This window comes from Camarhynchus parvulus, chromosome 1 (genome assembly GCF_901933205.1).
Source record: "Camarhynchus parvulus chromosome 1, STF_HiC, whole genome shotgun sequence".
Classification (NCBI taxonomy): Eukaryota; Metazoa; Chordata; class Aves; order Passeriformes; family Thraupidae; genus Camarhynchus; species Camarhynchus parvulus.
The window spans coordinates 115,005,261-115,033,105 of record NC_044571.1 but is presented as its reverse complement, the minus strand read 5'-3'; the positions used below and the strand labels follow the sequence as shown (position 1 = coordinate 115,033,105).

Here is a 27,845-nt window from a genome sequence, read left to right as displayed (position 1 = left end):
ATGGCGCGGCACCCCTGCTCTGCGACAGGGGACAGAGCGATGTCCCCAGCCCGGCACGGAGGGCAGGGTGACAGCGGTGACAGCCGCGTCCCCGCGGGCTGGGAGGGCGCTGCGGGCCCCGCGCTGGGGTTTTACAGCCCCCGAGGTGCCGAACAAACAGCGGCTGTGTCTGGGTTTCACGGCCCGGCCCTCAGACAGCGGCAGCAGCGCCAGCTCTGATGGAGAAACTAATGAAACCTTCGAAATAGCTTGTACGGGAGTAGTGGAGTGAGAAAAAAACCCCAGAGCGCCTGCTGCCAAGGAAAATACACTTACCTAGTAAAGCATGAGTAATAAGTGGCGTTTTTTACAGTGTGAAGATACAACTTTTCATGAAAATACCAAATAAGGCTCCGTGTGAAAAGTGCCCGGCCTTTCTAGTTGCTTTTTTTTTCCTCTCCCTCTCTCTCTTACCTTTCTTTTCGTGCTCCAGGCACACGTGTGCTGTCCCCGGCGCCCCTTTCTCGGGAGCCTGTTTACGGGGCCGCCTCCCGCCACCCCCGGCGCGGGTTCCGTCGCCCTGAGAAGAAACGAGAAGGGAATGGAAAAACAGGAGCTGCTGTTCTGCGAGACTTTCTATTTTTAAAAGGTTAAAAATATCTATTTTCAGACACCAGCCCAGGAAGCGCTGGGGGGAAGCGCCGCGGCGGGACGGCAGCAGTAAACAGCGCCGGGACGCGCCGGGCGGCTCCGGGATGCTCCCGGCCGCGGGGACAGCCCGCGACAGCCACCCGCGCTTGTGGCCACAGGAGGGATGGCACCGGGCTGCGGGGCTCCGAGCCACGGCGACGCTCAGCCCCGAGAGAGCATGCTCAGCAGCCAGGTGGGATGCCCAGCCCCTTCCAGGTGGGAAGGAGGTGCACACATCCAGGGGGATGCCAGCCCCGAGGTGGGATGCCCAGCTCCTGGGGGATGCTCAGCAGCCAGGGAGGATGGCTCATCTTCCCCAGCATCCCCCTGGTGCCCTCGTGGGATGGCATGTTTGGCTACTGCACGTGGATCCCAGCACAGGAGTGGGATGTGGCACCCGCTGCAGGAGGATGTGGAAAAGCCATCTCCAAAATCCCACGGATGCTTTTCCACCTTTGGTTTTGCAGCTCTGCTCCCTTCTGCCAGGCCAAGGTCCCGGGGAGCTCCCTGGGCTGGCTCTGGCAGCAGCCATGCCCCTGTGCTCATCCCTGGCCCACCCACACCTCTCTGCACCACATTCCCAGACAGGGAGAACCAGGCAGCGCTCCAGGCCGGGGCAGAGGGGCTGGAATGCTGGAAAGGGGCCTGGGGGTGCCAATGGCTGGACACAAACCCAGGTGAGCCCAGGTGAGCCAGAGGCCAGTGGCACCTGGGCTGTGCTGGGGCACCTCCAGTGCTGGGGACAGCGCTGGGCCCTGCCTGACAGGAGAGCCCTGGAGGGGCTGGAGTGTGACCAGGGCAGGGAACGGGGCTGGGAAGGGAATGGAGCCCCACGAGGGGCTGAGGGAGCTGGGAAGGGGCTCAGCCTGGAGAAAAGGAGGCTCAGGGGGACCTTGTGGCTCTGCACAGCTCCTGACAGGAGGGGACAGCAACAGGACAAGAGGGAATGGCCTCAGGCTGGGCCAGGGCAGGCTCAGGTGGGCAGCAGCAGGAATTTCCCCATGGAAAGGGTGCTCAGGCCCTGGCGCTGCCCAGGCAGGTTTGGAGAGCCCATCCTGGAGGTGTCCCAGGAACTCCTGGGGTGGCACTCAGTGCTCTGGGCTGGTGACAGGGCGGGCACTGGGCACAGTGTGCACTCCATGGCCCTGGGGGCTGTCCCGCCGTGCTGGGCTCGCTGGTTCCGCGGTGCCGGCGCTGGGACACGGCCCTGGCAGGTCCTGCTGTCTTGTCAGGGATTGTGGGATTTCTTGAGGGATTTTGCTTCCTTATAAGGCCCTGCTGTTCTCTGCTGCCGTGTCTGGGGCCGGGCTGGCATGGCCTGTGGGAGAGCACAGCAATTCCCAGCAGGCTGCCGGGACACCCTCCTGCCCAGCCCAGCGATTCCCCTCGGATCCTCCGGCTCTCATCTCCACGCTGCCCGATGCCCAGGCAGGAAGGGCTGTTTCTGCAGGCCCTGCTCTGTGGAAGGAGGGTTATAAATCAGCTCAGCCATCTCCTGAACACGGGATGGGGCTTTTGCATCCCTCGGGGCAGCTGGCTGGGAAGCACCTTGTCCAAGGAGAGCCCAGTGCAGCAGTAGTTCTAGCCTGGAGAGTCTGACGGGGAAACTCCTCAGTGCACCTGGGAAAGAAGGATGACAATTCCTCTGCCTGAAATAAGGCTGTTAGGGAGCAAACACCATAAACTGCACTTCATTGGATGAACCTCTCCCACTGCTTCTTCTGAGGCTCCTCTGAGGGTGTAAATGTGGTGGGAAGGGAGATACAGGGGGAAGAGGAGGGCAGATCCCCCTGGGATTGGGGGTTTGGGATTTCCAGCTGTGAATGACCCATACACGGGTACAAAGACCTCTGCATCCCCAGGAGAAGCCTTGGGACCCTGAGCTCCACCAGTACCACATCCTGAGGTGGGAGATGTGCTCCATGTTCCAAAAGCCTGGCTCCCAGACATTCTTCCCCCTCCAGCCCCTGGGTGCCAGAGGAGTGACCCCTGCCCACAAGGGAGCCCTCTCCCTCTCTCCAGCCCCAATTCCTTGCTCCCAGACATCCCCTGGGGACACTCCAGCCTCGGCCAAGGCAGCATCCAGGGACCTGAAGCCCCCCTGGGGCTGGCAGCCCCTGGAGCGGGGAGTATGAGATCATGACTTTTGCAAGTGTGAGGCTCTGCCGGGTGCTGCTCCTGCAGACATGAGGTCATTTTCCGGAGGAAGTGCCGTGTGACGTCCATCTGGTGGCAGGAGTCGGGGTGCAGCCGGCAGCTCCAGCGAGACCACGCACAGGTGAGGGGCAGGAGCACCAGGACACCTGGCCTGTCCCCCTGCTGCCACAGCAGTGACACTCCAGGGCTCCAATTCAATACAACTCCTGCTGTTTTGAGGTTTCAGATGCCCTCACACACTCCACTGAAAGCTTCCAGCCCTGGTTTCGATCGAAGAAATCTTTACCCACTTCACCAGCAAATGTCTTTGACTTCCACGCAGTCAAATACCACAACAACCCTTGGAAATCAGAATTTGACACATCATTTAATGAATAAGGACAAATTAAAAAAAAACAAAACCAAAAACAAAAACCAAAACTGTGTTCAATGGGATTTGTTCTCATTGCCTTTAAAAATACCCCCTCAACTCTACCCAAAACACAGGAGCCCTATGGCAGGGTGGGTTTTGCTCTCCACAGTTAAACTTTTTCATTAAACCAGAATAAGGCTGATCATTCTCTGGCCAGGCCACAGCATGGGTTTTGCTGGGGTGCAGCAGCTCCTCTCCACCAGCCCCTGCCTGGGAGCACTCACCAGCCCAAGCTCCAGGAGTGCTCAGCATCACTCCTCTGGAAAATGTTTCCCATCTGTCTGTCAGCCTCAGCACCAGCCAAGCAGGAGGCCCAGACCAAGAGCTCCTTTGTGGTTAACAGGATTGCTGTGCTTTATTCCTCTCTCACAAGAGGTTCCTCAGGACCATGTGCTGTTGCACTCTTCCTTCAGCAGGCAGGCGATGAGATGTCCAAGGAAAATCTCTTCTCTTGTCTGGTTCATGCCTGTAAAAAAACTCTTCAGGCAACCCCAAACTTCCAAACCCTGCGATGCAGCTCGTGCTGCTCCCTGGTACCTGCCTGGTGTTATCAGCAGAGCCCTCTCATCACCCTTCCCTCTGACTCACTGGCCTCCAAGGCTAAGGATCCAGTTCTTTCCCAATAACAGCAAAGCCTTCCCCCAATTACTGCAGAGCCAATTGGGTGGGAAGCCTCAAGGATGTTTTTGTAAAGACAGAACACCAACAGTGTCCCAGTCTATAATTAGGCATCTGAGCAAGTTACAGAGGATACAAGTTCAAGGAAGAAGAGAGTAAGAGAATTTTATATGCACTGCTTTGTCCAAAAAAAGATTATGAAAGGCAGAGCAAAAACTATTTACCAGTCTTAGGGGGAAAATGAAGTAGACTTCATTCAGTTAAAGCCGAAGCAGATGTTCAACATTTGGTCTGAGCCTGAAGACCTGCTACATTGCTGCTGCTACCCAACGTGAACATCTGGACCAATCTGAAGAGCTGGGGGTGTACAAAGAGGGGAGGAAAACACCACAACTCCCCTCCTAACTTAGCACCGAAGGAGTGAATAAAAAAATACAATTTCATGTGAACAGGTTCAACAGCCTTTCAAGAGTTCCTCTGGATGCTGCCTCTAGCTGGCAGTTCCCACACTGCTTAGTGAAGACGACTGAAATTATTGCAGTAACAAATAAAGACTTTTCTCTGATACAAAATCTAGTCCAGAGGGCTTCCTTACACAGTAAGCAGGGCACCTTGTGTAACCAGGGGTTGCATGTTGGCCCCACAAGCAGCAGCAGCTTGCAGAGAGCCACACGAAAACAGGGAGCAACACTCCCAAGCTGCCAAGAGGAGCCAGACCCAGTTCATTTCTTCTGGCAAAAGCCCATGATGGAGACCTGCTTGTTGGCTCTGCTGGCAGGAGCTGCCCCTTTCTTTGGGTTCTTCCTTTCCTCCTTTGGTTCTCTCTTGGTGGGCAGCATGGGTTGTTTTTGTGGAGCTGGTGCCTTGGGCTTGGGGAATTCATCCTCGCTGTCCGTGCAGGATTCGCTCTCGTAAACCTTCTCAGTCACTGGTGGAAACAACAGGGAAGGGAGCAGAGGAGGATGATGATGGTTAAGCCATCTTTACACCAAAGACCTCCCCACTGGAGCCTTCCCACTGCACTCCTGGAAAGGAACGCTTCGGGTTCAAGGAGCACGTGTCAGACACAGGAATTAAGTCCCAAGTTAAGCAGTAGGAAATGACCTTGAGTGTGCCAAAGCAGGTTTAGGTTGGGTATTAGGGAAAACTCCTTCCCTAAAAGGGCTGTCCAGCCCTGGCACAGCTGCCCAGGGCAGTGGTGAGTCCTCATCCCTGCAGGGATTTAAAAGCTGTGTGGATGTGGCACCTGGGGACATGGGCCAGTGCTGCCTTGGCAGTGCTGGGGGAGCAGCTGGAGTCAGTGACCTTAGAGGGCTTTTCCAAGCCAGTGATCCTGAGATTCTAACTCATATGGCAAAGGCTGACCAGCAGCCATCAGCAAGTGATGAATCTAAGGAGATCAGAATCAGTAGTTTGGCACTAGGCAATGGAACATCTACTTTATGGCTAAACCCCACCATTCTGACTTGGTCCCATTTCCACAGGGGCCAAAGCAATCAGATTTTCCAGGAATCCAGGCAAGACAACCTGGAGACATCCCCAGGCTGCTCTCACCAGCACACTGGACAGCTAGGGGAGAGCAAAGCAGACACCACCCATGTCCCGGGGCACAAAGCCTTTGGGGCAGCTTCCTTGCACAGAGTGGCCAAAGAGGGCAAGCACAAAGCAATGCTTTATGAAAGGTCAGCCCCAAGCCACGTCTGCCATCAGGGCTCTGCCTGAAAGGGAGTGCCAGCTCGCTGCTGTCAGCGTCCGGCGGTGGGAAGCCCAGGGACATAAAACAACCTCACGGAAATTAAACTGGAGTCAGCCCCACTGATGAGAGCCACCGCCAGATCCCAGCAAATGCTCTTAGATCAGCCTTCCCAGCAGTGCTCTGGGATTCTTCTAGTAAGCCATTTTTCTTTAGCAACTGTATTCTTTTAAACAGATGTCTTAACTTCCCTTCTTCTGGGAAACTGGCTTTCACTTGTATTAATGCATCAAATTAAATAAGGTTTCCTACGTCACCAGGGACTGGGAAGAGGAATGCTGTGAAATCCTCCTGGGCAGACTAGCAGGACCTCAGACAGGAACTGCAAACCAAGCAATCTCCCTTCAGAGGCAGCAGGCTTCTCAGGGAGCAGCTTCCCCAGACCACTGGGTGAACTTAAAACCCTTATCCTGTTCTCAGCCTGTCAGGAACCGCTGGCAACTCCTGAAGTGTGCAGTTAACCCCTCCAATTGCAGCAGCACAGCTCAGATCAGCTTTCTTTGGCTGCAGTCTCAGCTGAACTGCAGCAGTCTGTATGTGCAGCATCTATGGGTGCACAGATGCAGTCACTGATGCCCCACTCACAGCCAGACTCCCTGAATCAGGGCGGCTCAAAGGACGGGCGCTCTAAAATGCTGTAACACAAATCTCCCTCTAATGCACGTGTGGAAATTCCCATCTCCAAGCCCACGTGTGTCCTTTGAAGCTTCAGAAAGTGTAAGGTAGAAACACAGAAGCTTAAACCTCAGTAATTCCTCTTTACTAGAGACTAAGAGCAGGCCCTCAATCCATGGATTTCTGTCGATGCCTAGGAATGTTTCTTGTGCTTAACTCCACACACACTTTAATTGCTCAATTTCCCTCAGGGCTAATCCCTAAATTACTTTTGGTTTTTGACACCAATTCCTTGCTATTGCAGCTATTGTGAAAACCATCACTTAAAATTGTGGAAAAATATAAAGTACAGCTCATTCTAATGTTAGGATTAAAACCTCTTAAAACCTAGTGTTGGTTTTAAAAATAAAAAGACAGCAGGGAGAGGGGGAAAACCCCTCTATGTCAAAGAATAACTAAAATTTACATTAGCCTGGAAGATTTGCAAGTTATTTAGCCTTTGAATTGTTAGGTCTGTGCATGGAAAGGGTGTGGAATGGAAGGGAGAAGGGAAACTGGACAACAGCCAGACAGCACGTTCTGCACAACAGGCTGGAGGATTTGTAGTAGAGAAAGCAGCATCTGCTCCCCAGCCAGCTCCTCAGTATCCAGCTCCATCCCACAGGATCTGTCTCCAAAGGGCACAGCAGGGCCTTGCATTCCCCTTTCAGAAAGGGGATATGAACTGTGAAACCAGGAGTCTGGATTTCCCAAGGGACTGTGAAACCCCGTGGGGATAAAGAGCAGAGAAACAGAGGTAATATTCCCAGCTGAACCCAGAAGAGACATTCCTGTGCTCTGGATGCAGAGCCTGTACAACTCAGCTCCCCATCTAATGCTGTTTTGTTCCATTGTCCTTCCAAGTGTTTCAATGGCTCTGTCTGGGGTGGGAGAGGGGAACACCCCACAGGGTAACCAGCCAAAGCTGTCAGTAACTCTGTGCAAGCCCAATTCTTGGACAAGAAAGCAGCACTTGGGATTTCAGTCCCAGTGCAGCCAGCTGCTGAGAGCCACAGCTTTGTGCTCCTCTGAAGGAGACACACCAAGTTAATGGGAAACAGAAGATGCAGCTCTGCAGACAGGTGCAAACAGGCACAGCCTGAGCCTGGGCCAGGCGGCTCTGGAGCTGGGCCAGGAATGCCCGAGTATCTGCATGGCCAGCACCACCACAGAGCTGGACAAGAGCACCTCATCTTCCCCAGCACCACCACAGAGCTGGACAAGAGCACCTCATCTTCCCAGCACGCCCTGAGCTCCACTGACATCCCCTCAGCCCAGCCAGGCTGGGGAATCAAAGCATCCCATACAATCCAGCTGACAACAGCATTACAAAAACCACATTCCATGCTCTCATGTGTTTAAAGTCTCCAAAAAGTCCCCCCAAACCCAAACCAACGTAGTCTGAACGTTTGCATCTCTACTTCAATGTCAGGACATGGAGGAAACGAATGCAGTGGTGTTACACAGCTTTCTGCAGGCTACAGCAGGAAGCAGAGTCCAGTCAGGCTGGAATTCAAAGCCTCTGGCTCTCAGGACTTCTGTAGGGACTCTCTTCCCTTCTGAAAGCAGAGCCACCCTTATCAGAAACAGAAACCCTATAAAGTATTTAAGCCCCAGCTTATTCCCTGTTTATCTGGGATACTCCATGTTTCTTTAACATATAATCAAGTTTTGCACAGCTCTGGATTTATCCTCAAAGGGGAAAAAAACCCAACAAAGTTATCTCAGCCAGAATTTATCCCAGACCCTAAATCTCTTTCTGTATCATCTTTAAAAGCTTGCAGCTTTGGAGAGGAGAGTAAATGAGGGTGGTAATCATGATGGCAGGAGAAAAGGGGAAAGAACTGAAGGAAAATCTGTGAATAATCAAACAAGGGTAAGGATTCAGCTACAGCTCTGACTCCCTGCCCAGGCCTTCACCAGAGGCGCAGTTACCTCAGTCTGGGAGCAGGAGTTCCAAGTGGGATAACTAAGTGATTTTGTGAACCTCTTCCTATCCTGGGAGAGGCTGGCCCGTTAAAGTGGCCAATAAAGTGAGCTCCAGTGAGTGAGTGTGGGGCACAGCCAGTCTTACCCATGCAGCCTTCCTCTTCATCTATAAACATCTTGGATTTCAGCACGCGCTTCCTCTTCCTCTTCCTCCCTCCAGCTGACACCTGGGGGACATGGCAGCACTGTGAGAAACCAGGAGCTCCTTCCTCATTACCTGAGAGCAGGCAATCACTCTGATCTGCTCTCACCTCTGTGGATGCAGGCTCCAGCTCAGTTTTCAGAGCAGGTTCAGAGGGTGGAGATGGAGCTCTCTCTTCCTCGGGTGTGGGAGAGGGTGGGACATCTGCAAAGAAGAAGAACACCTTGATGGCACACAGCTCTGATGCTACACACTGCACTTCCCAAAGGAAGGAGGGTGGGATAGGATGGGAGAAGTGCCCTGGCGATTTTGGTAGACCAAAAAAATCAGTTCCACCAAGAGAAACTTTAAAGAACCAGGCACAGGAACTGGCAGGTTTTAGCTGTACATTTCAGTTACTTGTTTAAAAGAGTGACTGTAATTTGTTTAGAAATTAAAGGAGGTGGGGTGTGGTAAAACAGTTGCTGCTTTACTGGTGGTGCTACACATCCCAAACAATCCATACTATCAGCCTAACCCGAGATGTTAAGGGACATCTCAAACTTTTATTTGAAAAGAAGTTAAAAAAACTCCCCAAAAATCCAAACCACCACAAAACCCAGAAGCTGACTCTCTCACTGTTTGATCTCCTTGCTCTCCTCTGGGCTCAAGGAAGGGACACCGGGCTGCACTCGACGCCAAGACTGATCAAAGCAGTCAAGGACACCTTTAGGCATTAGTAGGGAGCACAGTGAGCTCTGGAGCCTGCAGCAGGCACGTCAGAGTGAGACAAGCAGGGCTGCAGAGCGAGGAGGGAGGCAGGGTCACCCTCCTGTGGGGCTGGCAGGGGGACAGAGCTGCGGGAGACCCAAGTGAGAACGGCGGCCACGCAAGCGCCGGGCTGGGGGAGAGCTGGCACCGCGGGGACAAACGGCTCCTGTGACCTATTGCTTCACCCCACACGGATGTGGCTGCCTGGCTGCCCTCATCCCACCACGGAGCCGGGATCTGGAGCTGTCCCGGGGGACTGGGGCCGTGTGAGGAGCCGGCGCTGCCGGGCACGCGGCCAGCTGACCTCCGCAGGTTACCGAGGGCTGCAGGGAGACAGCGCGGGGCTGCCAGGGCCAGCAATAAATCACATTGCTCCAGCAGGGGCTGAGCCTCCCAGGCACCACAGTGAGACAGGCAGGGGAATGCAAACAGAGGGATAACACCACTGGGCTTTACCCTGCTCTGGGGGCACGGCCACACCACGGCACCGGGAGTGTGCGCTGCCCGGGGGCTGCGGGCAGCTCTGGGCTCTGCGCTCATCCCAGTCTCACACACACTCTGTGCCCATCCCAGTCTCACACACACACTCTGTGCCCATCCCAGTCTCACACAGACCCTGTGTCCATCCCAGTCTCACACACACACCCTGGGCTCATCCCAGTCTCACACACAGACCCTGGGCTCATCCCAGTCTCACACACACACCCTGTGTCCATCCCAGCCTACACACACACCCTGTGTCCATCCCAGTCTCACACACACCCTGTGTCCATCCCAGCCTCACACACACCCTGTGTCCATCCCAGTCTCACACACACCCTGTGTCCATCCCAGCCTCACACACACCCTGTGTCCATCCCAGTCTCACACACACCCTGTGTCCATCCCAGCCTCACACACACCCTGTGTCCATCCCAGCCTCACACACACCCTGTGTCCATCCCAGTCTCACACACACTCTGTGCCCATCCCAGCCTCACACACACACTCTGTGTCCACCCCAGCCTCACACACAGACCCTGGGCTCATCCCAGTCTCACACACACACTCTGTGCCCACCCCAGCCTCACACACAGACCCTGGGCTCATCCCAGTCTCACACACACACCCTGTGTCCATCCCAGTCTCACACACAGACCCTGGGCTCATCCCAGCGTCACACACACACCCTGTGTCCATCCCAGTCTCACACACACACTCTGTGCCCATCCCAGTCTCACACACAGACCCTGGGCTCATCCCAGTCTCACACACACACCCTGTGTCCATCCCAGTCTCACACACACCCTGTGTCCATCCCAGTCTCACACACACCCTCCCCAGACTGCCCAGCACCAAACCTGCACCACCACTGCCAGCCTGGCCTCTGGCCTTTGCAAGTATCTCTGGGAGAGGACAAGCTGAGGGGGTTGAAAACCAGCCTGGTGAAAAGCCTCTGCCGTGCTCAAGCAGGGGCTGATGAAGGCATTGTCAGTGGGCCAGCTCCACTAGATTCCTTGGGGGAAATTTGGGCTTTTTTCAGCTTCCTCCAAACAATTTCCCAAGCTTTTGGCAGGCAGAAGGCACCTTCTCCTCACGTCACAGTGTTTAGGACTACTATCAAGCTCTTTTATTACTTTATTATCCTCTTCTAGCCAACACAGCCCTCTGACATGTGATAACTCCTGAGTCAACCACTAGCTGCTGCCCACAGTTTGCTCAACAGCAACAGCTGCATGAAATAGATACAAGTTGGGCAACTGGATGGACCAAAGATGTAAATCCTGGCTTTGTTCAGTCTGCTCTGACCCTGCCTGGAAAAACTGTGAGAGGCTTTAGTGCTTCTGCTGTGGCTCTCCAGAACCCAGGCAGTTTGTAGGTCACAGTGCCACTGAAATCACCCTCCAAAGTGGCTGTAAAACACTTGTCAACACTGAGAAACGCTGCCTGTGTTGGTACAGCTGAGGCTGCCAAACCTCCTGTCCTCTGTGGGAGCGTTTGTGGAGTTTGTTCTGGCACTGGAAGCAAAACAACCTGCAGTGACTAAGGAACCCTCACACCAATATAACTTTTTAATGAAAAATCATTTAAATGGAGAGGATTGTGCCTTATGCCCTCTGTGTGTTCCCAGCATGGTACAATGTGCTGATGCTGCTATAAGGAGAGCTTATTTAGAGCTGCTGTTAGTACAGACTAACGCAGAACTAGGCAGAAGACCTGGCCTGACGCACAATTGCCCATAAGCACTTCGCTCAGCCAGGCAGGCTGAGTTTCACACCCACAGAACCGTGCTAAGCGTGCCTGTCACTCCAGGCCCCCTTTTGCTCACTGATGCTGCTGATTCAAGTTGCCCCTGCTCTCTGGAGAAACCTGTTTCCAACCTTTCCAAGGATAGATGCTCTTCAAGTCCAGCTGCTGTACATATATATATATATATATTTTTTAAATTTCTTTTTCATCCAACTCACAGTCTTCTACTTCTGTACTCAATATAATATTACCAGTTTGGACTCATTAAAAATATTCCAAACAATTCAAATCTGTCTTCTTTCATCTGGCTGGATTTAGAAGGGCAAGCAGCATGACCAAAGGGCTGAGTTCTTTCAATTATCATTTTCTCTTTTGAAAGGGCAAACTGAGTGATGTCCAAATTTGTATGCATGTGCTGTAATTTGCATAAATTTACAATTCTAATGCACAGCACAAAGAAGTGAAGAACAAAGAGGGTTCTGATGCAGGAGCAGCAAGAGCAGTGACAAAAAACTTCCCCAGCGCCTGACCAGCCTCTCAGGGAAGAGTTTTTCCCTAACATCCAACCTAAACCTGCCCTGACACAGCCCCAGCCATTCCCTCAGGTTCTGTCCCTGGTCACTAAAGAGAATGTAAACCTTGGAATAAATGAGACCAGGAGGCATCCCACTCAAAAGCATTAATTGTTAAACATGTGCTGATCTGGTGTCCCATAGGAGACCAGAGAGTTCCAACATTCAAACTCCTGCCTGACCTCACAGGATGTGGACGAGCTGAGAGATCCCAGCCAAGCAAGGACAGGCTGATTTCAAAATTCCCTCCTCAGAGCTAAACAACTCAGCTTGTCAGCAGGGGAGTGATGAGGAAATGGAAAGACAAACATTTAAAGAAATAAATACCAAAGAGTGTGGGCATATATATATATATATATATTTTTTTTTTTATAGCCACACTGGAATGTGATGGAATTAAGGCTGATCACAAAGAACAGCTTCCTGAGAGATTTATTATCCTGTGGAATAGTCTAAGAAGTGATACACACCTGATGAACAAGATAATTTGCAATTATGTGGGCAGCAGGGAAACTATGAAAACAGGCCTAGAGGTGGCATGGATACCGCAAAGATACCAACAGCAGCCACCTCTCCCTGGCACTGCAGATCTCCCTGATGTCCTGGCTGTTGCCCATGTGCCAGGCACACTCAAATGAGGAATCAGCTCTGGCTCCCCCGAGGGACTCCACCTCCTCACCAGTACACCCCATTTGCTGTTTCACCTTCTTTCACTGGAGCTCCACACCAAACTGGTGGTTTCAATTACTCCATAATTGTCTGTAATGACCCCCAAGTTCCTTTCCTGAGCAGTTTGCTGGATGACTGTTCCACTTAGCACATACTCCCGAACTCAATTCCAGTTTATTTCCCAGTTATCTATATTGAACAGCATTTGTCACCTCAATTATCCAAATTCTTTGGGATCCAGCCCTGCTGTTCCTCATTATGAGCCCAAATCTTGCAGAGTTCTGGGCACCCCACTCCTGTCACACCACTGAGGAGACGCGCAGTCACATCGGATACGGCTCAACTGCTTTGCCTCCAACTTCCCTATTACCCCTTTTCTTTTTGGATGTCATACTTCCAACACTGTCTTCCAAATCCTTTCTATGAACAGACAGAATAAAGACACTAAAAATGACCCTGTGGGGAGAGGGAGGCCACTTGTGAGTGCTCCCTCCCCACACAGAGTGGCTCTGACCAGCCCTATGGTTCTGGAAGGAGCACTATCTTTCACAAGAGATTTGGGAAGCTCCTTCCCACACAGGGGCACTGGCAGCACACTTGGTGAGGAGACAGCCACGTCTGAGCTAAGCTTAAACAAAGACTGGATCTTTGTTTTGAGACATCTCAACTCCATGCCCAAGTGCTTGCAGCACAAAGATAAACAGAAAGCTCAGGCTACAGCCATTTCCACAGTCTTTAGTCCTTTAAACTATTCCCTCAATCACTGACCAACAGATTTGGAGAGCAATGTTTTGGAAATCAGAACCCTGACCTACATGCCTGATTGTTTGCAGATCTTCTTACCTTCCTCATCACTGCTGTCAGACAGAAGTTGTTTGATTCGCTTCCTCCTTTTCTTGACATTTTCGGGATCCCTTTCTTCCTCGTCATCTGACCTATCCGCTCTCTTCGTTTTACTGCCACAAAAAGTAAAGGGAAAAGAAAGGGAATGAACACCCACTGTTTCTCGTGTGTGCATGAAAGCATCATGTGTGCACTTGGACAAGCACATTCCTCATGGAAGGAAATCAAATGCCTCTTAAAAACCTGAGCATCACATACTCTGAACTGTACATTGTACACTGAACTGAATGCTGTACACCCACTGCACAACCAGGCATAGGTGCACGAGCCTTTCCAGGCCCCCCATCTTTCCCCACATGCAGCTCTCCAAAACAAGGAGGATTTCTTTAGCCCCTCTGCTGTTCAGCCCAGTACCTCACCTCGCTTGGCCACAGCAGCCTGGCAAGAGCCTACTTCTGATCTTGTCTCTTTAGCTCAGGCTCCCAGTGTCCCCAAAAGCATCACTCAGAAGCTCTTTTGACAGACTGCTTGCCACTGACTGACTATGAGGTAGTGTCTCAGAATCCTGGAGCCATTTTTAAAGACTACTGGAAAAATAAAATAGCTTCTTTCTTTTTAATGTTGGCGAGACGTGTCAGACGAACAAGCCTGGAGGCTAAAGGCCCACGTATCCTCCAAGAGCTGGGACAGCCCAAGTGGCCTTCCCAGCTCCAGGCTGCCAACACCTCCAGGCCCTTGGCTTCTTGGACAAGACTATCACTAAGACAAGCAGTTAGTGCTAGCTGCGATGGTGGGCTGGGTGGTGTGCTTACCTATTCCCTTAGAAATGGATTGAGACCACCAATTAATTACTCATAGGCCACCAGAGAGCCATCAGACTGTAGTGATTCTTTGTCTCTGTCAGTTTGGGTTGGATTAAACACAAAGGGCTGAGCTTAAAATTAACTTGGAGCCTCAGCCCAAAGTAAACCCATGGCATTGAAAGCAGCCCTACATGAGCTATGGAGATCAACAAGCACAACTTTGTGCTGCAAGTTGTGTACATACAGGCTGGGGAATATCCCACCTTCCCTGCAGGACAGGTGCTCCTGCCAGCCCTCCCCAGGCTGCCTGCAGGGTCTCTCCCAGGCTGCTCACAGTGGGAGGCTGTCTCGTGGAAAGCCACCCCCGCCCACGGAGGACAACCTGGGCCCTGTCCCTTCCCATGCGCGATGGCACCCACGGCCCTGAGGCACCTACAGCAGCAAACGCAAAAGAAACACCAGGAAAGAATCCTGACAGATAAATTTAGTCAGCTTTAACACAGTTTAGTAGATGGAAACAGAGGTGAGCCAGCAGTGTATGACCAGCCAGCTCCATGCAGGCTGTCCCCAAGCAGGGGACACAAAAAGGGACCCTGAAAGCAGACCCACCTTTTCTTGTCCTTTTGCTGAATTCTGACAGACTCTGTTTTCTTCCCAGGTTTCTCTGCTACAGTATTAGGAGATGACTCTGGTTCTGCTACAGCAACTGAAGGCTTCACTGCTTCTTTCTCCTCCTTTGGCTGCTCAGGCACAGAGTTGGCTTTGAGTTTATCTGTGAATAAACCATTCAAAAAGAACAAACACTGGGCATTCAGTCTGAATGACAACTTACAAAGCAGCTGGCTAGCTCTGTGCACCAAGGCTACAGACAGCACTGCCCATCATGTATTTAGGGATCTAGACTGGCCAAGCTGTATCAGACATGGGAAAAAGAAGGGCATGCTTTAATTTCTAGGTGATTTTCCATGCTTCTGCTGTTCCTGATGTCAAGCCACCATGTGTGCTGCAGCAGTTAAAACTCTCTGGAAGAGGACCTGGAGGCAGTGGCAGGAGAGGCTGCTGGGAGGGCCACAACGTGGTGCCAGTGCCTCTCTGGGAGCACTGGGAAAACAGGCTGGCTGCTTCCCTGGGCAAGGGCAAACAGCACTGGAACGACAGCTCCCTTATTTATGACCAACAGCAGAAAGCCCAAGGACCCCAGTGCTGTTAACCCAGGACTTTCTGGCACTGGTGGAACCTTTGAAGCCAGGGGAGACATGCACGTAGGGAATAAATCTTTCTCCTGGAATCCCACCCTCTGCTCCACACACATAATCATTTCCAGTTCTGCTCAGTCCGCTCCTTCTCTGCAGCCACCTCACAGGTTTCCTCTGTGTGCCCCTGACAGGACTCAGCAGAGAAGGGAACCCTTTGGGAATGATGGAAGTGCATCCCCAAAGCCTTCCCCATCACACTAGGTCACCTTTACCATGCCTCTTTGGGTTTTCAGCACGTGAGCTTTGGTCTAGGGCTCTCCTCAGACCTTTAGAATTTACTCCAGTTAACTCCAGTGACTGTCCTCGGGCTGAGAGTGTCCTCAGCTCCCCCAGTCTCACCAAAACAGGGACCAAAGAGTCCCAGCAGGGCTGTGCCTTGTCTGCTCAGTGCTGGAACTGTCCCCTGCGAGCTCTGACAGACGTCTGTTAGAAAATGAACTGTGCTGTTTACTCTCTCCCAAAACTCCTCTTTGAAGCCTCTTGTACTCTCTGCTATAAGGGAATCTTTGAAGGAGATCCCACAGTCCTTTTCCAATATTCCAATATTTAAAAGCTTCAGCATAGTTTCTTTTGACTTGGGTAATTCAGAAGGGACCTGCAGAGGCCACCTAGTCCAAACCTCTGCTCAAAGAGACAGGCCACCCCTCAATTTTACTCTCCAGTCCTTCAGTTTTTAGGAAAGAAATTAACCCTGAAACTAACAATGGGCTCCTCAGTGCTGTGTGATGAAAAGCAAGCACCATTAACATGCCTTGCAAAACAGGTTTTGGCAAACATCTCACCAATAGCTGGCCTTCCAGCCAGGAGAACTCACTTTAAATCAGATTTCTTCTGCACTAAAAATCCTTCCTGGGTTAGTCTGCTCAAATATGTCATTTTAATTGATCTCCCTCCAGCAAGCGTTTTGTCTGAAAAATTCCACTGAAAACTCTTAATTTTTGCTTTAAAAGCTGTGTGCTAAAACATTAACCCCTTTGAGTGCAGAAGAGCAGAAGAAAGTACGGAAAACTATTAGGAAAGAGGGGATATAAAGAAAATCCAATGAGTTTGGTAGAGTGGGGATGGGGAGGAAGAGTTCTGCTCCTTTCTGTATGCCTCCCATCATGGCTACAAAACACTTGATTCTACTGAGTATTTTAAAATTTCCACCCAGCTTAAATAAAGTATAATTAAAAAAAACCCCTTCAAATAATCCTCAGGTTTGGTTTTTTCTTTTCATTTGTTGGTTTGTTTTTTTTAACTACAACAGGCTGTTCCCTGACCATGATGGCCTCTGAAAACAGAAAAGCACTTACTCATAGCAGCTTTTCCAAAGAAGTTGTTCATGATGCTGTTCTTTGTTAGTGGCTTGCTGCTTGCTGCAGACACCTGGAAGCAAAGAAAGGAATAAGCACAGGAATTGCTCCCAGCCCTCAAGGAGCACAGTAAAATAATAGATAGCATTTGCTCCCACTGCCTTAGATTTTAGCAGGTTTAGCAAATTCTCTGTTTTGGAGAGTTTGAAGATACTCACTAGCAATCAAAGGGGCCAGAGTGAGTTCCTAAGGACTCCTTAGCCAGGCCTGCAGATCTGACTTGGGTCACATTCCCATTACTGAAATAATGCTTGGGACTAGGGTCAGCTCCCAGGAAAGAGCTGTTCTGTTTGCAAACCATCAGTAGTGCCTCAGTTCACAGCAGCCAACAGAGGAAAGAACAGGGATTGGCCAAACCAGGATCCAGCTCCTCTGGCACGTAGGCTGTTTGCAAGGAAACATCACTGCTCTGCTGCATCAATGCAACCACCACAGTGAGAAATCACACCCACATCACCAAAGAAAGTGCAGCCTCCTAATCCAACTTATTTTCATGCAAATAAAAGGCAACCAGACACTAAAGTTCCCAAAACACTGTACATTTCCCCAGTTCTAAACTCCCTATAAAAACCAGAGAAAGGAACCCAAAGTTCTCAGTTGTTATGAAAAGGCCAAACCATCCACAGGGAGTGTTACCATTTTAACACCCATTTTTCTGGCCACACTGCTCTAAGAACAATTATACTAATTAAAATGAAAACATAATCCTATCCTGGAAAAGCAGCAGTCCAGAAGATAAACAATTTAGTCTTGCACAGGTCAAGCTCTGAAACTTCCCTCACCCACCAAGTTTAAACACCTTGATACTTTTAAGACCTGGGCTTCTCAGGTTTCACTTATTGCTCAAAACAAATCCTTTTAAGCACAATGGAGAGAGCAAGATCCTCAGCTGGTGTGTACATTGGGCTAGCTGGAGACAGCAGAGCAATTGTAGCTCATTGGGAATGTCAAAGCTATGGCAAATACCCTTCTGTGGAGACACCCAGAGTGTGGCACGAGGGGTTTTTGCCCAGGTGACAGTCAAACACTTCCACAGGACCCCTGAGCACTGCCAGTGGGAGGTGGGCTTGGCAGGAGGAGCAGTGCAGGGGTGGCTGAGCTCCCTGAGGCGGTGGATGGTTAACCCATGAACCGGGGGGCTGAGGGAACTTACACCTGGGGCCTCCTTGGCCTCTGCCTTGGCCTCCTTGGCTGTGTCCTGGGCTTTGGCCGCTGCTTTGGCTGCAAACATGCCCATGATGCCTTTCTGCTGCTGCAGGGGGGGCTTGGCAGCCCGGGGCCCGTGGCCATTGACGGTGCTGGTGGCATCGGGGTCCCTCTGCCTCGGGGGGCTCTGCGTGGGCGCCGGCGCTCGGGGGGCCTCGGGCGGCGTCCTGGGCACGGCGGCGGCACAGTGGATGGCACTGAACCTGTGGGATGGATGGAGGGAGGGAGGGAAAAACCCCATTAGCCTCCTCAGCTCTGGTGCTCACCTCGCCTTGCCCCCTCCTGCAGCGCCAGCGCTCCTCCGGGCCTGCGCGCTCCTGTTATGGAAAAAGGAGCAACTGAATCCGTGCGTGGGGCAGGAAAGAAAGGCTGGCACAGAGCAAGTGACCTCTGATGAAAATATCAGCTGAACCTGTCAGCAAGAGCCACAGCATTCACGTGTCAAACAAGCTGTGCAGCTTTCCTGGGGGGTAAAGGCCCTCCCCACACCCAGGCTGCACAAGGAGCAGGCTGCATTTTATTCCTAAATGGGTTACACTCTCTAAAGCCTGTGGCAGAAGTTGTATGGCTGAGTGAGGATCTAAAACATTCACAGCTTTCTGATGCTCTGACAAAGCCCACAGCTGCTGCCACAAGCAGCCCCACTCAGCCAGGTAGGCAAACCCCAGCTGAAACTGAACAATTGAAATGGCTCAGAAAATATCCACGACATTCCGATTTAACTACACAAAGTCTCTTCCAAGTAATCCCTGAGAGCGAGAAGCAGCTTGGATTATAATGGTCTGAAACTTGATTGTTTGGGGATGTGGAGACACAAGAACTAAATGACGTGCTCACAGTTACAGCACAGCTCACTGACAGTCAGGAATAGCAGCTCCCAAAAATAGCTGAACTCTGCTCCCCACTGTGCAAATCACAGGCGACGCTTTCCAGATTTCCCACAGAAATGCCACAAAAGAGCCCAGCTCACGCCTCCCAGCCCACTGAATTACACAGCATATTTTCATTTGCCTAAGAAATAAAGCAGCCTTCTGCCAGTTCATTTCTGTGCCTCAGCACTAGCTGCTCACGTGCACAGTCCACTTCTACTCCCATCAGGATCTGTAGGAACAAAACAACACCATCTCCACAGCACTCCCAGGCTGCAGCAGCAACCTCCTGACATTCAAACCTTTAAAGGAAGGAAACCAGACATTGGAGAAAAATAATCCTACTCTCCTTTACACTTTCAATCTGTTTTTAACATAGTTAATACAGCTCTCAGGGCAGCGTGAGCTCCTACTCTAAACACCACCAACCCTCCAATATATAACATTGTCACAAATAATATTGTCAATGGTTATGTTGACTGTGCAGCAGAGCTCAGCTAACCTTCCCCTATTTCCAAGTCAGCTTGCCTTGATGCTGCTGTGTGACTATACCTTTATGGGCTTGACCCAAAATTCACTAAATAACCACTGAAAAAAAAGGCAATACTTGGACTATGCTCTGCAAACAAGGAGCTGCTTCTGTTTGGAAAGCTGGCAGTGGCAACAGGCATTAAACTCAGATATTGGTATTAGTTAGTCTAACATCTAACCACCTCCACTGTCTTCACTGCAAAGGAGGTGCCACAGAAACCAGAAGAGGACAAAGATCCTTGTCCCAGAGCTGTGAAATATCTGCACAGACAGGGAGGTTCTGTTTGCTACAAACCTCACATAATTAAACCTCTAGCTTTTGCAGGTCCTGCAGGAATCCTTTTCCCAAGTGTCACAGACAATCCATGCAGCTGGCAAGAGAGGGGGAATGGGATCAATGTGTATTTACTTCAGCCAGGTCACAAATGAAGAAGGTCCACTTTTTCTTAGTTTCCTTGGGAAATCCTGCTTCAAAGCTGGATTTACAGGCAGGCTTCAGAGAGCTGTGTCAGAGCCTGGATTATCCAAACCTCCTGGATGTTTAAATCCCAAAGGATACAAGTATCCCTAAGGCACAAGGATCACCATGCTGGGGTTCTTAGAGTGACCAGAGTGGAACGAGTCAACTGCAGCCACACCCAGGGCACATGGATCCACTGAGGTGGGATCTCCCAGCTCCTTGCAGGGCATCCACCCAAACACACAGCTCCTATTTCCTCTGCCACTCTCTTGTCAACACTTTGGATAGAGCCACATTTCTCCTCTCAGATTCTATACTCTTCCTATGACACACCCTTCAGGCATCCCCTTCAAACCAGATTGGTCATGGCACCGTGCATCCCCATGACTTCAAGCTGAAGCTGTCCTGGTGGGAACAGCACACAAGTGAGAAGCTGCAGCTGCCAGGCGCTGCTCAGGAGGGAGCCAGTGACTCCTGGGGGCTGCATCCCTCCCAGCTCTGCTCCAGCTCCACCAGGAAGGACACTGGTGCTGCCTGGACTGCCCTGTGTGCTTCTCCTACGTCTCCGAGATCACAGCCTACTCTGAGCTGCAACAAACCCAGAGATCAAAGCCCAGCTCCTGGAGGAGGAGTTCCTGTGAGACATCTTCAGAGAACTCGATGAGTCCAGAGGATGAGAACACGGTTTCACAAAACAGAAAGCAAACTCCTGTAAATGCTTTGCTGAGCACATCACTCATGGTTTTATCAGCTTGTTTCAATTTTGTCTTCCTGTGCGGCTGAGAACTGGATTAAAATGGTTGTGATTAAGTGTGGCCTGGGAAAGAGAGAAATGTTTCCAGCCATCAGACAAGCAAGGTACTGGAACAGTCTCCTTGTCAGAGTAAGGACCAAGTGAACCAACATTTGGCTCAGTTTGCACAAGAACCACACAATGTGCTCTTTGGGCACTGCTCTGGCAGGACTTTGAGGACATCTTTTCCCAGCTCTCTAAAAGTCCAGGCCTATCTAGTGAGCACTGAAGTGCACTCTGGAAGCGCTTCAGAAGGCAAAGGGAGCCAGGACTCACTCACTTGCTGCAGTGCTGCAGGTTTGCTTTGACGATGTCGTAGTCGGTGTTGTAGAGGGGGGAGCTGTCCTTGAGCAGGGCCTTCTGGATGCTGTACACGTGCACACTGGCAATTGTGGACAGCTTGGACTTCATTGCTGGGGAAAAAGAGAGAAAAAAAAGCCCTCTGTTAGCACACCCAGAAAGACTGACAGACTACTTGACAGCAAAACATGAATACAGAAAGGTCCAACAACACCTTCTCCCAACGCTCACTAATGAGGAATTCAAGGCAGCAAACTCCACAAGCCTGTCACATTTTCCACTACACACTCTTGGACTTACGAGGGATCTCTCTGTGTTTGCCTTCCAAACATCCAGTGTTTGGGATGCAGAATAGCTGTGGGAGTACCTAATGCTGAGGCAGAAGGTAGCTGGTCACTGCTCTATGCCCCTAGGGCTGTGTCCAGCACCACAGTGCCACCCCTGGAATGAAAACTTTTTTTCTTTTACGCTACTCAGACTGCAACCCCCTTGAGACAAGGGCTGGCTTTCAGGAATTCTTTGTTCATTGCTTATATTGTTCTTTCCACAGAGTCTTGGTCTGAGGCTGAGCTTCTAGGCACTGTAAAAATACACACAGTAATCATTTCTTGGGGCCAGTCCTAGACTATGCAGCCCTACTCCCATCAAAAATCTCAGCCTCTTCCAAATATAAGTCATACCTCTGGCCTGCCTTCCAATACAAAAACCATGAGCAACCCTTTCCTCCACAGCAAAACAGTGTTACACAGCACACATAACTCAACAAACATGACACAGAGTAGCTGCACTGCCTGACAATCTCCTACTCTGAGGCAAACAGCCTGAGCTAGAAATCCACTTCAGATTTCCAACAACGCAAGTCCTTCAAACAAAGTGAGGTCATTAGCTCACATCCTGAAGGTCACAAATACCACAGTGTGCTCTCAAGTGCCAAAGATGTTATTTGAAAGTGATGAAGAGCCTGAAGCTGCGTTTCAGTTCTGTGAGTAAGATTTCATCAGCAGGACCAGAAAGATGGTGAGACAAGAGACAGTGTACTCAGCAGTGTTGCAATGGGGTTTTTTCCACCTTGCACTCACAAAAGTGAGGTAAATATTCTATGACAACATCTTAACACCCATGGGACTCGGAGCAAAGACTGCAATTGCATTGAACCAATAACCACAATTACCAGTTTCAGCATTCTTGGGGGGCCTGAAGGCTCCCAATTGTTATGAGACACTACTGGTGTATTGCTGTCTCCCTGCTGTCAGTGGCAGGGAGGTGGAAAAGAACCACTGACAAAAAAAAAAAATCAGACTCAATTCACAAGCCTGAAGATATTCAGCTGCTGGCTCAGATACTCCAAATTCTGAGAAACAGCTGGTACAAAAAGTTCACACCTGACCCCAAGAGCCTGGCTGGGCATTTATGTGCAGATGGCAAGTTCTGAGCTTTGCTCATTTTGCTGTTCTTTCAAAGAAAAAAGTTAAAGCCACACGACTTTCCCAGCCTGCTTACCTTCCAGCTCATCCTCCCTCACTACTGCGACCTTGTGGCACTGCAGAAAAGAAACACAAAACCTCTTAAAACCTGAGCTTGGATGCGAGACTGCTACTTTCAGTTAATAAATAACAAAGTCTAATGATTACCGTAGCTGAAAAGGCTACAGAACACTGCCAATGCCTTTAAAGACTCATCAGTTTTTAAAGCTCTGAAATGTGTTCTCTGGCCAGTCTTTAAGGACCAAGGACATCTAACAGGCTGTGGTTAATACTGGGAGGATCCAGAGAGACAGACTGAGAACCCCACCACTAATTCTGTGTTAAACAGGTACCATGGACCTGTCTGAAATCAGGGAAAATCCTGCTAAATTCAGGCTATAAACATGACACTGCCTGTGCAGCTTTAGTTAAATACATCCCATTATACAGAACTAATGCAATATACAATTACCTTCCATTTCAGGCAGATTTGGGGATTAAAAGACAATATTTCATGCATGTGAACCAGTTTATTATTTAGGAGGAAAAAAAAAGGTTTGTTGTTGTTTTTTTCCCCAATCTACAAATAAAACCCAGGACACCCTGAGATTTACTACTCCTAAAAGAAGGCTGGATCATATTGTAATAGATATTTGTAATATATTGTAATAGGTATTTAAAAACACTTAGTGGGATGTCAAAGGCATTTAGTGTTTGGCTCTTAAATTTATCTGTGGGCAAAGGGGAACAGACACTGAATTTTCTTATCTTCTTTTAAAAACCTCTGGGATATCTGCCTGAAGTTTTAGCTGATATTCCTGAAAATCTGACAAGCAGCAAAGAAGAAAAATAAATTAATTAAGCAGCAATTCCTTTACTTAATAAGCTGAGGCCCTTTAGATATAAAATATTGTAAATTAATTTAAGTTTCTTTGGTTTACCAGGATTAAAAAGTTGCTTTAATTAGGCAGCAAAAGAGCAAGTGGCAAGAAAAACCACAGGCAGGTAAGAGAATAACCAAGGACTGGCAGTCTGAGTGCAGAAAGCAGCAAGGAAAGAGCGTGCAGTGTCAGGAGGAGCACTCCAGAGGGATTTGCACGGCTCTCCCTGCAGGAGTGCTGCAGCTGCATCCGCAGCATTCCGGCTACACCTACTGCCAGCAGGCAGCAGTGCAGGGCTCCCAGCAGTGCAGGGCTGGCCCAGCAGATTTGAAAATAATGGGGGACAAAAGTCACCTTCATATCATTCCCCTTGGCAGAAGATTCCCTGCCTGTGCCAAGGGACTGGAATGACACGAGCTTTAAAGTCCTTCCCAGCCCAAACCATCCAGTGACACTGTGATCTTACTTTAAAAACACACAAGCTGCTAAGGCAGAGTTAACAAATAATTATTTGTTCCTATGTCAGAAATCACCTGTTTGTTTCAGAGACATTAAATATAACAGCACAGGTTGGCAATCCCCTGGCCAGTTCTAGTGAGCCACGAGATTTGTTATTTCCAAAAGAAAGGGGGGAAAACCTGTTAAACTTGGGCTGTAAATGTGACACTGCCTGTGCAACTTTAAATATTCCATCATACAGAACTAATGCAGTAAACAATAACCTTCCAATTCAGGCAGATTTGGAGACTGACAGAATATTTCATGCATGTGAATCAGTTTATTGTTTAGGAGAAAAAAAAGGTTTGTTGGTTGTTTGTTGCTTTTTTTTAATCTACAAATAAAAGGCAGGACACCCTGATATCTACTATTCCTAGAAGAAGACTAGATCATATTGTAACAGATATTTGTAATATATTGTAATAGGTATTTAAAAACACTTAGTGGGATGTCTAAGGCATTTAGTGTTTGGCTCTTAAATTTGTCTGTGGGCAAAGGGGAGCAGACACTGAATTTTCTTATTTTCTTTTAATAACTTCTAAGGTATCTGCCTGAAGTTTTAGATGACATTCCTGAAAATCTGACAAGCTAAATGAATTAAGCAGCAGTTTAATTTGCTTAATCAGCTGAAGCACTTTAAATATAGAATGCTTTTAATAAATTCCTGTTTGTTTTGTTCACCAGGATTAGAAAGCTGGTTTAATTACCAAGACAGCTTGAGCTGTAGGGGTGCTGCTCTGTTGGTTATTGTTCCCTGCCACATGGGCTGTCCCTCCAAGTCACGCCCAGGCCACAGCAGACCCTGGCACGTGGCTAAGCTGATCTCAGAAGGGCCCCTGCACAAGTTTGTGTGATCTTTGCTGCCCAACAGCAGCAAGGGCATGGAGCTGGGTGCTGGCAGGATCTGAGTGAGTTGGTGAGGAACCCTGGGGTGCTTTCCAGCACTGTGTTCCCAAACCATGGCCAGCTGATCCTTCTGCCTGCTGGGACAGACCCTGAGCCTCTCCTGTCCCTGCCCAGGAGCCCTGGCACACTGCAGCTCCTGCTGCAAGGAGCCAGTGCAGCTCTGACCCCAGGAGCACAGAATGAAGCAGGAGACACCACAGCAGAGGCCCGCAGCCAGCCAGAGCCCAGAGAGAGGGGAAGCACTCACAACGTGTCCATTCTGGAGGAGGTTCCCTGCCACCAGGTAGGTGATGTGGAGCTGAGCCCCCGAGTTCTCCCTGCGCTTCCTCTCCACGTAATCGTAGAGCATCCTGCACAAAAGAAACCAGGGTCAGCCACAGAGAGGAGGGGAGAGAGCCTGCAGCCCCCTGCCAGGGAGGGACTGCACACACTGCATGGCATGGACACCTGCCAACAGGGACACCGTTTCCTCAGGATTCACTCCCTTTCCTCAGCACTCCTGCCACACAGGCACACCATTTCCTCAGGATTAATTTAATTTCCTCAGGGTTCATTTTCTGAGACCCTTGCTCCTCTGCCACTGTGGAGAATCCCAGTCCAACAACCACAGAAACCAAAGGGCAAATCTATGTAATAGTGTATGTAATACATAATAATACATATAATGTAATGTAATGTAATGTAATGAAATGTAATGTCATAGAATATATATTATGTATAATATATAATAATATCATAGATGTGATATATTATATGTTATATATATAATTTATATAATGATGTATTTTTAATATAAAATACATTTAATAGTACATAATACATATGACATGAAATATAATACCATATATGATATATATAATATATTGCTTATATAATAATATATATAACATATACATTATATATAATACAGATAATAATGTATTTTAGTATAAAAATACATTTAATAGTATATAATACATATCATATATAATAATACATATTACATATATATTACATATATAATATGTATTTAATATATTGTATATATAATAATACATATAATAATGTATTTTAGTATAAAAAAGCATTTATATTATAATAAAACATATAATAATACATTAAAAACATATAATATAATATAATAATATATAATAATATATAATATATTCCATAGATATAATATATTCCATAGATATATTACATCTATAATATACTATATAATAATATATATATTATTTATATATAATGTGTATATTATATATAAAATATATACTATTACATCTAATAATGTCTTTTTTAGTATAAAAATACATTTAATAGTATATAATACATATAATAATAGATATAATATATAACAAAGTATATAATATATTACATCTATAATACATCTATAATATACTATATAATAATATAGTATAGTATTTTTATATAATATGTATATTATATATAATAATTTATAGAATAATGCATTTTTAGTATATTATATATTATACTACATATAATAATGTATTTTTTAGTATAGAAATACATGTAATAGTGTATGACAGGGGGTCTCACAGGCCCTGGGCAGCTTTTTCGAAAGCCTCTCCTCCAGAAAGGCATTCCTGCAGTCCCTGGGAGAGGAACTGGGGGCTCCAGGCGCAGCCCTGCCCAGCAAGGCACAGGGAGTGCCACGGCTGAGAGGACAGGCAGGGTGGCACTGCTCTCCAGAGGGATCATGGTAAGGGGATGGGAGCAGGAATGAGCACGGAACTGACGGGAGCTGGGCGGGCTCTGGGCATGCAGGGACACCTACTGTTTGGCCTGGTTCACGTGGACACCCAGCGTGTAGCTCAGCCATTTGTAGGTCACCTGGAAAAGGGAAAAAACCAACAAACCACTTCAGTGAGGAAACACTGGCCTCTCAGTTTGATCCGTGGAATTCCGTAGACACCCTCCTCCCTTCCATGGCAAAAGTGAGAGCCCGTGGGCACCCGTGCATCGCTGAGCACTCTGAATTGTCCCAAAAGCTGTGGGGGGAATTTCTGCCCCTCTCCTGGCCCGGGAACACCACCGTGCCAATCCCAGGATGTCAGGGCTGCAATCCCAGCCCTGCCCTGTCATTTGAGCAGGTACATCCTTGACACCTGTTCCTGCTCCTGCTCTGCCCTTTTAAACCAAGCCCCAGGCTCCGGGCTGCAAACACAACAATTAAATTCTTGTTTGTCTACATTGTTCTTGGAACAAGCCACAGAGCCACAGGCTGGGAATGTTCACGTTGTCAGACAAGTTGCACCAACTTTGCTGCACCATTTCCTAGGCAAAACCCATTTAATTAATTTCTTAATTTCATTTCATTTCATTTCATTTCATTTCATTTCATTTCATTTCCAAATGAATTTTTGAAATAAACTTGGAAAGGAACAGACCCGCGCAGAAAAACCATTAGTTTTCTTCAAAACAGTTAAGGAAGGGGGAAAGGGAGGAGGGGAAACAGGGGGAGAGGAGGAAGAGAGGGGAGAAGGGAGAGGGAAGTGGGGAGGAAGAGGAAGAAGGAAGGGAAAAGGAGGAGGAAAAGGGGGAGAAAGAAGAGAAGGGAGAATGTAAAGAAGCGAGGAGGAGGAGGAAAGGGGAGGCGGAAGAAGGAGGGGAGAAGGAAAGGGGAAGGAGAGAAGGAAAGGGGAAGGAGAGAAGGAAAGGGAAGGAGGAGAAGGAAAGGGAAGGAGAGGAGGAAAGGGAAGGAGAGGAGGAAAGGGAAGGAAGAGAAGGAAAGGGAAAGGAGGAGAAGGAAAGAGGAAGGAGAGAGAAGAGGAGGAGGAGGAGGAGGAAAGGAAAGGGGCAGCGGAAGGCAGCGGGTGGGAAAGGAGGCAGCGGGGCAGAGGAGGCGGCAGGGGGAGCAGGCCGCGGAGGGAGCAGCGGGCAGGGGGAGGCAGGGAGAGCGGGAGCAGGCGGCGGGCGGGCAGCGGCGGGCCCGGCGGCACTCACGACGCGGTTGTGGTCGGTGACGAACTCGTCGATGTTCTCCAGGTACAGCTCGTCCGCCGCCATGGCCGCGCCGGGCCCGCGCTTCCCGCCCCGCGCCTCAGCGCCGCGCGCGCGCCGCCGCCAT

General features: G+C 49.3%; 1 protein-coding gene across 1 annotated transcript; it reads right to left on the bottom strand.

The window, feature by feature from the left end:
• Positions 1-3,191: 3,191 nt before the first annotated feature.
• On the bottom strand, positions 3,192-27,845 carry POLD3 (DNA polymerase delta 3, accessory subunit). The gene is made up of 12 exons (XM_030948198.1): positions 27,722-27,845; positions 26,553-26,608; positions 25,026-25,128; positions 22,531-22,570; positions 21,011-21,143; positions 18,025-18,280; positions 16,812-16,884; positions 14,870-15,032; positions 13,458-13,570; positions 8,504-8,598; positions 8,338-8,419; positions 3,192-4,784 (listed from the first exon to the last, which is right to left on the bottom strand). The coding sequence occupies exons 1-12, from the start codon at positions 27,782-27,784 to the stop codon at positions 4,579-4,581; spliced, it is 1,383 nt and encodes a 460-aa protein (XP_030804058.1). The 5' UTR covers positions 27,785-27,845; the 3' UTR covers positions 3,192-4,578.